This window comes from Condylura cristata, unplaced genomic scaffold (assembly GCF_000260355.1).
Source record: "Condylura cristata isolate star-nosed mole 26May11 unplaced genomic scaffold, ConCri1.0 scaffold00001, whole genome shotgun sequence".
Lineage (NCBI taxonomy): Eukaryota > Metazoa > Chordata > Mammalia > Eulipotyphla > Talpidae > Condylura > Condylura cristata.
The window spans coordinates 53,388,072-53,402,710 of NW_004567102.1; the positions used below are offsets into that span (position 1 = coordinate 53,388,072).

General features: G+C 44.4%; 1 protein-coding gene across 1 annotated transcript in view; it reads right to left on the reverse strand.

The window, feature by feature from the left end:
* Nucleotides 1-2,987: 2,987 nt before the first annotated feature.
* Nucleotides 2,988-14,639, reverse strand: part of TRAF3IP2 (TRAF3 interacting protein 2) — a 44,543-nt gene continuing 32,891 nt past the window's right edge. The window contains exons 5-9 of the mRNA XM_012724083.1: nt 14,440-14,528; nt 11,099-11,167; nt 9,912-10,028; nt 6,493-6,567; nt 2,988-3,485 (exon numbers count right to left, since the gene is read on the reverse strand). Coding sequence (XP_012579537.1) covers nt 3,339-3,485; nt 6,493-6,567; nt 9,912-10,028; nt 11,099-11,167; nt 14,440-14,528 — 497 coding nt within the window. The 3' untranslated portion in view covers nt 2,988-3,338. The remainder of the gene's footprint in view (nt 3,486-6,492; nt 6,568-9,911; nt 10,029-11,098; nt 11,168-14,439; nt 14,529-14,639) is intronic.

Genomic DNA, 14,639 nt, shown 5'->3' on the forward strand with positions numbered 1-14,639 from the left:
TTGTAACAGTGTCCCACCTAACAGGGAGTTGGTATGACCCATACATTTCTTCTTATGTAGATATTCCAAATTGCCATGTATTATTCCAAGAAGATCCACTCTTGCAGATCCAAATATATGGAGGAAAGGTGAATAGCATAGTATTTAACATTAAAATTAAAAAATTTTTCCAATCATTGTTATTTTGGAGAATGGCACAATAAAACTAAAAGAAATCGATCTGACTAGTAACAGGTATCGTCTGTAAACTTCAGGAAAGTGTTAAGATCATTTAAATAGCATCTTGGTTTCCTATAGTACCAAATATGCCAAACCACTTCAAGAAAAGTCATGCTCCATATAATCACAACAATAATTAATTCCCCAAAGAACTTCCCACAGAACAAGTTGCAACACGATCATTTAATTCTCCAGCCACCAGAGGACAGAGGTGCATCTTCCCTCAGGCCTCTTATGTTCACAAGGCTCAGTTTACCTCTGGGAGATCCTGGGTCATTTGTCAAGCACACCTATCATCAAAACTCCAAAAGCTTTGTGGCTCACCAAATAAATGTCCACAGACTGGAAACCAGGATAGCTGATTCTAACCTAGCGTGTTTTCTCTGAGTTCCAATTTTCTCATGCCTGAAAAAAATTGCTGAGAGAGAGTCTTGATTCTCGGATCCTTTCCAGAACTGAGAATTTCATGGCAGAAATAAATGGCCTGAGAATTAAAATAATTTTGGTGCTTTTTTCTTTCTGGGTTTCATTGTTGTTGATTATTGGGTGCCTGCGCTCATACAGAGTTGTTTATCTGGAAAAAAATTTCTTTGGGATGAGAGAAATTTTCTTCTTTCTGATATTTTCCCTATAAACTAACCACTCAGAGGTGGGTCTCACCGATTCTTTTTGGTTCATTAAAAAGGAACAGAAAAATCCCAGGTTTTGTGAGACGCTTTCTGGATCATTTCCCAGTTATCGTAGGTCTTAGCAATCCACTTGGCAAAGGTGCTGGTGACACTGGGGTGTTTGGCAAAGTGGATGAGGTGTTTGTTGATGTGGCTTAGGTTAAGAAAATGCTTTTAGCAAAACTCTGTGAAAAAAGGTCAGGGGTGTTCCAAATGGAGACTTTGCTGCCCTTGCTGAGATGACTCCGAACAAAACTGAGCCTTTCAATAGATCATTAAACAGGGAAAAAAATAGAAAAGGGTGTTAGCAGTACCAGTTTACTGAGCACTGAGTTGAGAAACGGCATGAATACTCTGATTGTGGTCATGTCAGAGGTATCTTTAAACAAAACTAAAGTAAAACTAAGTAGGCAGACACCAGTCATGGGTTAAAAATTATGTGTAAAATTTTGTTACTCCCTAAGTATTAGACAGTAACCTAACCTTGCATTCTGTATACCTCACCCCACCCCCAAGTCAGTTTAGGTCTGAGTAAAGTCTTGAGAAGAGGTTATTTGTACAGAGTCAGCTCTACGTTGCCTTCTACCCCCAAAATAGCTGCTGATGAATGCATGAGAACCAAGATTATATCTAAATAAACCTAGTGCTAATCTTAGTGGCAGTGCGATGTTCATGGTCATCGGATTTCATAAAGCTTCAGGGGTCAAACTTTCATCTCTTGGCCAAGTGTGTGTGTGTGTGTGTGTGTGTGTGTGTATTTGCTAGTACTGCTACCTACAATAACACTTTTCCATTTGTGCAACAACAGGGCTTCCTCCTCATTCACTTGGGGTAGGAATAGTACTTAAGTAGGCAGAAAAGGTCTCTGAAGAGAGAAGGTAATAAATCCCATTATTAATCTTTGCAAACCAGAAACATTTTAGAGAAATATTTGCTGGTGTCTTCTTATTTATAATTATATTTACAATTTAGGATGGTGTCACCTCAAAAAGAGACAATAAAAAGAAAGAAGACTTAAACTTTGTGTTTAGGGTGAATCAAGCAAGAAAGTCATTTTTACAAGGCTCAAGTGCTTACTGAGCTGAAGATACTTGTCACAGAGTTTTACAAATTGTGCTTGCGTTTACCAGCTTTTCTTTCCCTATTTTTTAAAACAAAGACATTCACCTTACTCAGAAGACATCTAGGTCATAATATAAATGAAAGTAGTATTTTTTTCAGTTCACTAGCAAAATTTTATAGTTGATAAGCACTTGTGGTCCCTACAGTGACTTGTAAGTGTTAAATTATCTGATTGTACAACTGAATCTTGTTTAAGAGGTTAGGTAGACAGATAAGGGGAAGCAGTAGCTCTCGCCTCCAAAGGTCTTCCTGTTGGCTTACTAACTTTGGTCATAACTAAAGCCATCTTGCACTACAGTGTAAGTAAATTATATGTGTGTGTGTGTGTGTGTGTGTGTGTGTGTGTGTGTGTAGGGTAGGGTATTGATGATGGTATTTAAAAAAGAAGAAAATGTTTCTCTTAAGAAAATGTAATTTTATCTCCTGGGAGATACAATTATGAAAATTCAGTCATTCCCCAGAAGAATATTTAAAATTAGGTCCTAGCTCGTAAATCCTCTAGGATCATTGGAGATATTTTTGTCCATTGATTTTAAAAACCAGTCTAGAGTTTCAGAAAAGTGAAAGAACTTGGTTAAGACAACAAGTCAGTTAGTGGAAGAACAAGTCCAGAACACTGGGTTCCCCAACCACACAGTTCTCACCTGAAGAATAAAGCCCTTATTTCATACAACATACAAATATTCTTACCTATATGGGCAGACTCTATTTACGATCCTGGTGGGGTATTGTACAGAGTTGTTTGGTTAAAATGTTCTACTGCAAAAATAAAGCTTTCAAGATTATACTGCAAAGGAGTATTTAGCTTTCTGGCTTTAATCCTTCCATATACAGCATCAGTTACATTGACCTATATCTCAGCAGCCTTATTGATACCCCTGAAAACAACTGCCCATTGTAAATTAATATTTACCTATCTACTTTGAGATAAGTGAAACACAATCTTACAAAAAGGTAAACATTTTATTATTTGTACATGAATCCGTCTGGCACGAGTACACCAACGCAGGCGAACTCAGCGAGGGCAGCGTGTGCGGTGGTTTACACTGACTGAACATCACGCATATCCTCTATTTGCTAAGCACTGAGTGGTCCAGACAGACATGCCCAGCCTGCAGTGGGTTTCAGAGGCAGGGCGAGCAGAGCAAGCCCGGCTGTGGGGTCTCAGGAGTGTACTCTGCAGAAGGGTTTCTGGGTCCGAGGCCCTCAGGGGAGGACTGAGAACAAACCACCATAAGTGCTGTCCACCAGCCTCAGCTAGAAGGATGCTGGTGAGAACAGTGTGTTAGCTCTTGTCAGCTGGGCCCCAGCGACCCGGGGGTGGAGGTGTCACAAGGGCACCACCTGAAGCGTCGGTAGAGGCCCGCGGGGAGGAGCCACGTACTCTTCTTCCCTGAGCAGCCGCAGCAGGATGTTTTTCTTATTCTTAGGCCAGCTGTAGACGTGCGTGTTCTGAAGCCAGGTGGGCACGTGCTCCTGTGGGAGAGGACGACAGGAGCAGAGGCCATCAGGGGCCAGCCTGGCTGCAGATGCCACGCCCTCCCGCTCTGAGCATCTGCGGCTTTGCCGTCCTGGGCAGCCCCTTCCGAGTTGTGCTGTTTTGCTTTGGGAAGACGTTCATCTGTGAAAGGTTCTTGGCTTCAGGTGCAAGCTGTAGATCTCCTTATGGAAACCACATGTGTACAGCGTTTTCTGTCAGTCTCCCAGGCTACCTGCCCTTTGCATTTCAACATGCTTTTCACCACCCTCACATAAAAGGGGTAGGACAGAGGTCATGCGGAGTGCTATGAATTCCCGTGTGGCTTTGGAAGAAGTATGCCAAAGTTCTGGTCTTAATCTACTTGGTTCACTTCTACTGCAGTCACAGGCCTGCAGTAGAGGGGGCACACAAGACCTGCTATCAAGTGAAGGCCAACCCTGTAAGCCAGGGACCAGAGGGGTGCAGTCTCGGACTGCCCTCACGGAGTGCTCATTCTGTTGGGAAAGGAAGGTAATGGATAAGTAAAACGTATAGAGTGTTTGAAAGTGACACATGCAGTGGAAAAAATAAAACAGGGGGTAAGGAGTGTGAAGGCAGGGATAAAGGCCTACAGGTGTAAATAAGGTATTTAGGAAGGATCTTACTGAGCAAATAAGCAAGATCTGAAAGAACAGAGGGGATGAGTTTTGAGGCTATCTGGGTCCAGGCAGAAGGAACAAGCAGTGCAAAGGCCCTGTGGCGGAGGTGTACAGCTCATCTCTTCAGGAGCGACAGGTTGTGACTAGAGAACAGTGAGTGAGAGAGCGGTGGAAAGGCGGCTTGAGACAGGACCTCGGAAGCCTCTTTCTGAGTAGATGTGGCTCCTTTGGGGATTGCAGGATGACTTGGAAGCAGCACCTGTTACATATCAGACACCATGCTGGCCACTGATGACACCCAAATAACTGTTCCAAGGAAGTTACAATCTTCTGAGGGAAGCAAAATGTAAAGCTGCTATTTTCTAGGCAATGTCGTTTCAACAGGGCGGGCGGTCAGAGCACTCTGCCCAGACCACAAGCAACAGGGGAATTGTTCGAAGACAATTGAAGACAATTTAAAAAACAGTAATCGAACCAACTAAAAGTCGGTCTGCTTTTTCTAGCTCTATGCTCCAGTGATTCAAAACGATTACTCCCTGCATCCTCCACCCTTAACCACACACCCCTTGACTCAAGGTACTGTAATTAAGAGCTCTCAAGACAGGCAAAGGAAAATTTATTGGCATGGGCAAGGGTGGTCAGGAGAGGCTGGAGTGATTGGCTCATAGAAGGAAAAGCAAGCATTCACGAGACAGGTGAGTTGGGAAAGAACACTGCACGCAGAAGGAATGGAAGGACAAAGGCAGAGAAATACAAAAGAACACGGCTCATGAGAAGGCCTGTCAGAATAGTCTAGTAGGACCAGGACAGAGAGTATCCATGCAAAGTGATGAAAGACCAGACTGAGGAAAGGGCACAGTACTCCTCGAAGGAGCCTCCTATTTCATGCTGAGAAAGAGGGGTGTGATCTTAGAGTCAGTGGGAAACTGCAACAGGGTGGTCCCCAGGAAAGGGGGAGGTTCCAGGTTCCCTGCCCCACCCAAAAGGAGGGTGGAGCTGAGCAGGGAAGAGAAGAACCTGGAGAGGAGACTGAGGAGGAAGGAAGCTGGGTGGCAAACCAGAAGGTGACCTGCGGGAGGCACATGGAGCAGAGAGACCTGTGAAGAGGCGGCTCTTGTATCTTGGCCGTGGATTGGTTGAAAGGGATGTGGGTGAGAGACCCATGGGGAGGTGACTGTGTCAGCATTTATCTTAATTTTGATTTGGTCCTTTCTTCCCAGACTTGTCTGGACATTTCTGACCCTTTTCTAAGGGTCCCTGCCGGAAGGTGCTTTGGACTTATTGCAGGCTTTCAGGCCTTGCTTTGGGCCAGTCCCTTTTGGGTGGACTTTTACCCACGAGGGGATGGGTAGCATTGGGAGTTTGATTGAGAAATTATAGTCTATATCTTTTTTGTGTTGCACACTCATTATAAGTTCCTTTCCATGAAAGGCCTTATGTGTTTTGTTTTGACGTGGCGGATGGCAGAACCTATTCGAGCGGGCAGTTTCGGGGGTTCAGGGGTGCCCCTCTCTCCCTGCCCTGCAACAAAACTATACATGTCTATGCTAAAGAGTAACAGAGGAGATGTATATTTTGGATATTCCTCTTGGGTGACAGAACAGAGGATGCATAGAGTCAAGGTGGAGAAAGGGAGACCAGTAAGGAGATCCCACAGTGAGGGCAATGAGTCTGAGAAGGGACGGACAGGCGTACTGTTGTACAGTCTGTGAGCCAAATGACCTCTGGTGTCTCAGCCACAGAGGCAGGACCCTCCCTCATCTGCGGCAGAAGTCTCACTAGGATCCTGTTATCTAAGGATCCTCCAGAGTAAAGCTGGGTCAGAAATTGGGGTGTCACTGTCTGATTCTCACCACTGTTTTCCTTTGTCCAGCCTGGCACATGGCTTTTGTTCCTATTCCCTGAGCTGCTGGCATGCCCTTTGCATGCAACACCCTCACAGGAACCACAGCGAAGTTTACTCTGGTAACTGTAGATTTTAGCTATGCTCTACAGCTTTGAGAGCTGAACTTTGTGGAACAAAATACTTTGGTGGAACAGCCAGCCAAAAAAGGTACACATCTTGACTTTTATGTAGAGATAAGAAGTATCAGATGAACAGTCTCTTTTTCTCTCATGAATCTGAACACAAACTGCTTCTTTGTGTATAATGACTGTTTGAACAATTAGGGCAGCGATGGTCCATCAGATAACACTCTAAACCCTTCATGATTCATGCTGCTGAACAGTGTGCACAGCTTGTTGATCTTTCTGGTAGCCCTGTCATCTTTATGGACTGAGAGAGAGGCGACAACTTTTTCTACTTAAAATCCCAGATGGCAAAAAGCCAAAGCTTACATTAGAGCATTTTTGTTTGTTTGTTTACCTTTTTAGCATTTGGGAAGAGCACAGGGATGAATCTGAAATTCATGCTTCCTTGTTTTATGAACTCAATCTGCATCTGGAACAGAACAAATTCGACTTAATTTCAAGAATGAGGATGAGGAGCTGACACGCACACATGCAAGCCCACACAGTATTTTTATTCCAATTTCCTCATTTGAGTGCCACACTCTTATAATTTTAAGCTCTCCTCATTACACATCTATGCTCTTCACTTACTTGTCAACCATTTATTGAAGCCTATTAAATCATGCTGTGTGTAGACTTAAGAGTTTCAGGGATTCGGATACTTTCCAGGGTGTGCTGGACTGGCTCCCATCAGCTTGCAGAAGCTAGCTGTATCTCTTCCCAATTCCGTGTTCAGTGAATTCACACTGGCAGCCTGAAATTAGCCCTGGTGAGAGCATTTATACCATGGAAATAGGCAAATGCTACAAATCAGGATTTTTTTTTTGAGAACCAGTTTACCAGAATACTGTAGATACAACACCTATTCTCACAATGCCAGCAGTTTAATGAGCAGGCAGAAAGGTAAATTCGCCGACCACAGTGCAAAGTGAAAACCAGACAAGCTGCTGTAGGAGCTCATGGTCTATTCTATAGTAGTGGTTTGAAGGACAGTTACAAGGGAGGGGCCCTTTGGTCAATCAGGGAAAATAGGAGAGAGTAAATATATTTTCCAAGGAAACACCATAAGCCAACATCTGGAGGTGCTGGCATATGTTAGTGTAATTGGGACCAGCCAGCCCACCCCTGCAGCTAGAACCCAGGATGGCTTAGGAGGGAGTGGAGAAGAGGCTGTGGTGAAGAGCTCTGTTTGCCAAGTGTTACGTTCCTCTCACCAGTTCCAATTTGCTCTGACTCGGCAGTGGCCAGAAAGATTGGGCTGCCAAGAACTCTATCAAAACCAGAATTATCAATATGAGGGAGTTAGAATCTTCCAAATCCTGTGACCAGTGCAAAGCTTCCAGTCATCTGATGACAAGGAGATGAGGAATTATGTGTTCCCAACTATTTCATCTTCCAATTGATTTTTATAACTGAGAAGCCTTCATCATGTAGGAGAATAAAAACAGAACAGAAAAGTGACAGACGTGATGACTGATTATTGAAATCATAGAAATCCCCTCAAAACATGCTTACACACTCATACCTGCACACACACACTCACACACAATTCCAAGACACAAATCCTTTACCAGAAGTTTCCTCAAAACCGTTTACCTATAAAAAATAAAAGGTGATACCAAAAGCATATTTTAAGGTGACCCAAGCACTGTGTGACTGAAAGCACTAACCACACCAGTAAACACACAGAGGAAAGGATGTGTGGGGCTGTTAACAGTGAAGGATTGAATTTAGTTTTTCACTTCTTGGACACCACATATTATGATACTTTCTTGTACTAGGCTACCCAAGTCATCAGGAATGCATTTACATTTTCTCATAGTCCAGATATTGGCTTTCTGGGAAGCCATTGGCTCTATGATGCAGTTATCCCTGGGTTTATCTCATGCCTTCCTCCTGTAATTTTCTGCTGTCTCAAGGGGATCAGGAAGGCACTGCTGGGTGGGCAGGAAGGCACTTCTTTATCTGGTCTCTTCTATCCCCTTCCAGATTAAGGAAAGGCCCAAGACATTCAGAGAAGAGACCGGGTTTGGGGACCATCTGGTTCACAGCCAGACAAGGTCACAGCTCTGAGGTGGAACAGTATATACTGCTGCCTGGTATTGCTACACACTAGCAGAGTTTGACAGATTTCCTTGGAACTGCAGGGATCTGGAGCCTGACAGCAGCTGTCAGTTCCCAGGACTGGCAGTTTCCTAGAGATGTGGACAGGACATGAGGTGCCTTGGGGCCATGTAACATGCAGCAGTCAGTCAAGGGATCAAGGGGTGGGAATACACAGAGCCAACTGGCCATGACCAGAAAGGCAGAAATGGTACCTCTTCTGGTCCCTGCCCATGGGCTGTTAGACTGGTGTCAATGGAATGGGGGAAAAGTGATGGCCTTACTCTTTGTCCTTACCACCCTAGCCTCAGCTTTTACTTTGGGTTGATTCTGAGCTCAAATGAGCAGTTGGTGCTTGGCAAAGGGAAACAGACATCCTTAAAGACCCAGAATAGAGACACCCAGCCACTCACTCTGCCTTTGTCCTGTACTCTTTTGAGACATGGGACAAATCTTGATTGCAGTTGGCCTTGCTCTGGGTAAGGCGGCAGTGGCCCTTGACTGCCTGACAGCCGACTGCCTGTGGTGCTTACTAATTTCATTAGGGCCACTACTGCTTCCTGCCCATCTTCCTGTCTTGGTCAGTGAGATTTTATGCCCAATCTAGGTTCCTTCCCCCTTCCAGCCTCCCCCAACCCTCCCCCCCCCGTAGAGTGTCAGAGCTGAAAGCAGTATTTTCATGATTTTAAAACATCTCAGAATCTTTGTTAATCAAACAAATCTAAAAAAAAGCAGACCAACTCTGGCTGAGGTTGGGTGGGGGGTCCAGAGCCATCCTCACCCCCAGCACATAAGGACACCCCACAGAGAGCCTGAACCCCACAAGTACAGCTCAGCATCCTGGCTAAACAGGGATGGTCTCTTCAGCATCACTACAATCACAGAAAGCAGGAAGTTTGTGAGGCCATAAAACATCCAGGTCGAAAGCTGGGGAATATTTACACTCAGAATGTGCCAGCAGAGGCCGAGCAAGTCTAATGTCCTCTATATTTTTCCCACTGGATTTAGCTTGATGAGACCCCAGAGTCCAGTTATGATAGTAGAATGTCACTCATCTATCAAACTAGGAACAATTCCTTCCCTCATCTGAGCAGCTGATGTGTGCCACGTACTTCAGAATATTAGTTCATTTGCTCTCCACAATGTAGTATTAGTGACCCATTTGATGAAGAGGCACAAGGAGGTATAAGCTGGCTTATGGTCACACACGTACACAAGGAAGCCGAATTTGCATCCAGTCTACCTGACATAACAGCATGTGTCCTGTAGACTAGGCTAGTCTACTTCTCTGAGAGCCGGAGACGCAACGTGACCCAAAAGCAGGAGCCTGCTCTCCTTACAGATACTTCTCCCTCTCCTCCCACGAGCCCACTATTATTGGCATCCAACCGTGCCAGCTGAGTACTGCTTTCCCAAGTTTGAACTTCAGAGATCACAGATTATTCTCCCCTTGTTACTGATAGGAACACTGAGTCCCAGAGATAAGATGACTAGCCCAAGTTCCCAAGGGTTTTGTAAAAGGAACCAAAACCAACATGCTCTCTCCAACCTGGGGTTCTTCACCTGCCATCAGGCTGCCTTTGGTTGGTCTCCAGTGAAGGACAGGGCTTCACTGGAAAAAGAGCCGACCTCCGGGGAGCTGTGAGGCTCAGGGGTTCCCTCACCACTCACCATCCGATGGATGTACTTAGTATGTAAGCCGTGCTCATCCTCGTCCAGCTGCGACTCAGCGCCCTCCACATCCTGTTTGTATTTGGGGCTGATTGCTACGATTATCATCACTGTCTTCTGTTAATGAGAGGGAGAAAGCGTGTTTAGGGAAGTGTGAAGTATAGTCCATTTGGTAAAGACTGCTGGAAACTGGCCAGCAGGACTGTAAGGCTTCTCTGACATGCAGAGGATGGAGGGCGGGGGATGGAGGCAGGCCTCCACACAGGCAGCTCCTGCCTCCGCTTCTCCCCTCTGTCTCCCTTTAAACACGCAGAGCAAATGGCTCCAACAGGAACTCTGCTAAATGGATGCGGTTTTGCCCACCATTTTCCAGAACCATTACTAATAAATGTCTAATGAAAGCTGGAGTCGCTAAGTGATTCTGCCTCAGAGCAAAAAGAGCCTGCAACACCAGTGATGAAAAACCCCCGCCCTCCTGCAGTTGGATCTAAGCTGTCAGTTACTGAGCTCTCAAGGCTGTAAGCATCAGCACAGTCAGGAGGAACAGACCCTTCAGCACAAAGCAAACATCAGGCTGCAGACAAAAGGAAAAGCTGCAAACCCAGCCTGCCAGACACTGTCCCCCACTGCTCCCTCCCAGAGCAGCGCCCAAGTGGCTGACTGGGACACACTGGCAGCCATCAATTTCTATCTTGTTAAAGCACAAAGTATCCCAGTGGCCTGTGCAGATTCAATCTGTGGAAAACAAATCAGAGGACTGGGGAGGGGGCGGGCGGTGACTGGGGGGGGTGACTGGGATGGGGGCGGAGGACGTTTAATGTGAAGCCTCTTCAGCCCATCCTAGAAAACACTTGTGGTGGCCTCAGATTAAATTGAAATCTGCCGCTCCCTCCCCACTCCCCGCCTTCATTTCCTCCTTTCCTATTCTGGTCAAAAAATTGTTTGCTTTGATTGTTATCAACCACCTGTGTCTGGTTTGACTGTTATTTCCTGCCTGTGCATGTCCAGGAGGGCGACCCCATCCTTCCTTTCTAAATCTTTGCACAGCTGCCAACAAGGGAGGCTTTGTTGGGATTTTCTCAGCTTTGGACATGGTGGGTACACCAGGGCTTCTTTCAGAAAATGACTTCACAAGCTAATTGTCTTTCTCACCAGAAAACAGGCTTAGAATTCTGGAATGTACTTACATCCCTAAGGTAGCGTTCCATCCACTTAATGATATCAATACCTCGGATTCTACCCTCAAAGATGTCAATCTATAAGAGAAAAGATGTGAGAGGTAACTTTTAATGAAATGCTTTCTTGAGATGCGGAGCAAGAAAAAACACAAGAGACTATATACATTTAAAACTGAACAAGTCACTAATGATTTTCGCAGGGAGGACCATATTAAGTCTAAAAACAAAAACCAATTTTCTTAAAATGTCCCCTCTAGCAACATTAGTAGGCATTTAAGTATTTAATATCTATTATTAGGATACAGTGGTACACATAAAAATGTACCTTTGGCTACATAATAATTATGTTTTTAAAATCCAAGAGACATAGACCACCATGTGGGATCTAAGTCAGCAATATATAGATCATTTATCTAGATCTACTTCTATATCCATCTTTATCTGTCATTTGAAAGGCAAACATGATTTTAGAACATTTTTAATGGATAGGCATGCAAGTACTGAGATACAATTGTGGTATTTTACTTGCATTAGCCAGATGGTTATTATGGTATTATGTCCAGTTGCAATCTATATGTTTAAAAGGATTATATGAAACTTGGAGCTGATCCAAGGAACAGTCGCAGAAACAATTACAAGGATGGTGGGGAGAAGGTTTGTGATGAGTCACAAAGTAGAACACTTTTGCTTTGAATAGGATGATATGAAAAGTCAAGTCTTTGAGGGACTATTCAAAATGGGGGAAAAGATAGTTATTTTTTATTTTGTAGATAAAATAAAGAGGCTTTTCCTGGATTCAGGTTTGTCCTGCAGCAGTGAGGGGTGTGTGTGTGTGTGTGTGTGTGTGTGTGTGTGTGTGTCTGTACAAGGTGCTCTCGATTAGAAAAAGGATTCTATATTGGAAAGAGTGACTCCAGGAGAGTGTCCTTGAGCAGGAGTTATTTGATTCAGCCCACACTGCTCCCAGATCAATTGTCCTAAATGTCACTCCACCATTTAGAGCCGATCAAAGCAAGTCCTGGCCAGTTAGCACGGTTTCATTGCCACTCATTATTCAGCTCTACCTCTTTCTCCCACATGCCCTGTCTTTTACTCCTCTACACTGATGTCCTCAACACCCGAAAAGTACAATGCAAGTCCTTCTGCTCTGTGACTCTTCTGGGCAGAGGAAGAGTTCTGAAAGCTGACTTCCTCCTCCTCACCTCAGCTAACTCCACCCTATGGTAACCACTAATGGCATGAGACAATATGTTATTAGGACATTCTCTCATTTGATCACTGTCCTTATGCCTGTCCCATCTCTTCTGACTGTTCCTAAGCTTCTTATAGTATGAAATCATGCCTTATCCACATCAAACTGTCAAATATATACAGTACAAAATACCCATTGGGGATACATTTTTGTACTGATGTAACATAAAAAATGGACGTTCTGGATTTGGACAAATCTTATTTGAAAAGATCTGATGACCCATGTGTGGCCCTCAGTCATATGACGGGTGTCCTTGTGAAAGATTAGGAAACCCGGGCCTCCCAGAGTGCAGGAGTTAAAGTCTCAGTGATATGAAGATATTGCCAGCTACTGTGACATGAGTTCCATCCCCAGCCAGGGAGCTGACCCACATGGCCCAGCAGACCTCTCCTGTCTCGTGGCTGCTCCCCTCAGCGATGTGTTTCAGTAGATCCTTGTGTTTTGCTCCCCACTCTGTCTCTGGTGAATCCTCTCACCTCCCACCTCTAGCCTAACCCCAGCTATTGTATGCATTAATGAATAAACCTTAAAAAGAAAATAAGTTAAAAAGAAAGAAAAATTAGGAAACACAGAGGAAAGGCAAGGCAGACAGACGCCAAGGACAGGGCCCTCAGAATGAAGCGAAACCTGCTGAAACCTTTCACCTCCAGAACTGGGAGGAAGGAAACTGCTGTTCAGCCTCCAGCCTATGGTACTTTATGGTGACCTAGCGAAACAGGTTGCCCTCTTCAGGTAGGACACACCTTCCTCATTCTTTAGATCCAGGAGTAGTGGTGACAACTCCCTATGTCACTAGTCCTGGATAGTTGTACTCTTCCCTGTAGGTTCCCTAAAATCTACCTGGAGCTTTAAAACTTGTCCTGTTTCTAGACTGCCCTTGAATTAAGCAGCCTGATTCCTAAAGTCACAAAAACCTGACTTCTTCCTCAGGGGCCATCAGTACACTTATATGGAGGTGACCAAAAGTAAGATCTTATCTGAAATGTGATGAAACGTGGCCTCTATGCCTTACAACTTGATTGAAGTCATGGTTGCCTCAGCGCTTTCTTATTCAAGAAACAAGAAGTTGAATATTGGTCTCTACAGAGAAATGAAAGCGAACTGTATAAAGTAATACTCTTTTTTAAACTTTTAGGTGCTCCCATTTTGTTTTAAGTATTATAGAACAAAAAAGATTCAGAGAAAAGGTATTACATACAAATGCTAACCAGGTTTTAAATTGATAATTTAGTAATTAAATATTCCTTTGTTATCCTTCAATACTTTTATTCAAAGACATTTTCCTTAATTCATGTCCTCTCTAAAATCACTATCACTACACAGCCCATGGAGGCCTCTGGGAAGAGAAAAAAGTGATCTCTAGGTTTGAGGAAAGCCAGTCCTCCAAGCAGCCTCTTCCTCTTGTGGCATTGTATGCATCCTGAAGAACTTAAATGCCTGTAAGGTGTGTTGTTTCAACAGGGGGGCTGAGGAGTGTGTGATTCCTGAGATTTCCTGGGCTAAGGTCACAGTGAATGGCAGGACTGTTGAGTCTACCCTAGAACTACACTGCTGAGCTGAGAACCTGGCCATGGTTCTGAGCCAGGACCCCAGGCTCAGAAGCATCACTACTACATCAGGCGCAGAAGGGCATCAGGGCCTGCCTTAGGGCTTCTAGGCCAAGCCTCACGACCCAGTGCTGAGCAAATGACCTTGTGAAATAAGTAGGTGACCTGGTGAAGCCTGCAGTTTCTTGCCATGCAGTAAGTACACACTGAGCAGGCATGGTGAGTGCCAAATGACAAAGGTGCAAAGTGCAGCAAGAGTCTGCTGTGGCCTGTAGGTCTCAAGCCAGCAGCGTGGATAGTCGGCATTAATGACATCTGGCTGTGCGGGGACATCAGGGAAAGCATGTCAAGGGGGAGGGGAGACAGATACAGCTGGTGAACTTTGGATCGCTAAAAATCTAGAAAATCATTGGCTCGATCCATAAACACTTAGTTCAGAGTCAAATAAACCAAAAAACATCAAAAGTCACTGATACTTTTTTCTCCTTTTGTCTTTCTTTTCACTGTTCTCACTTCAATTACTCGGTTTTCTCTTTGGATAAAATACTTACTGCAGTTTGGAAGCCATTTACCAACAAAAAGTTCACGAATTTCACCACCTCCACGGCTGAGTCCATAGAATAAGTGATAAAAACTTTCCCTAAAAGAGATTTTTCACATTTATTAGAAACTCATCAGACGATTCTGTTTTTAACAACACTTTGAAATTGTACGAAACACCTTTTGTCCTTCTTGAACAATAAAGGGGCTT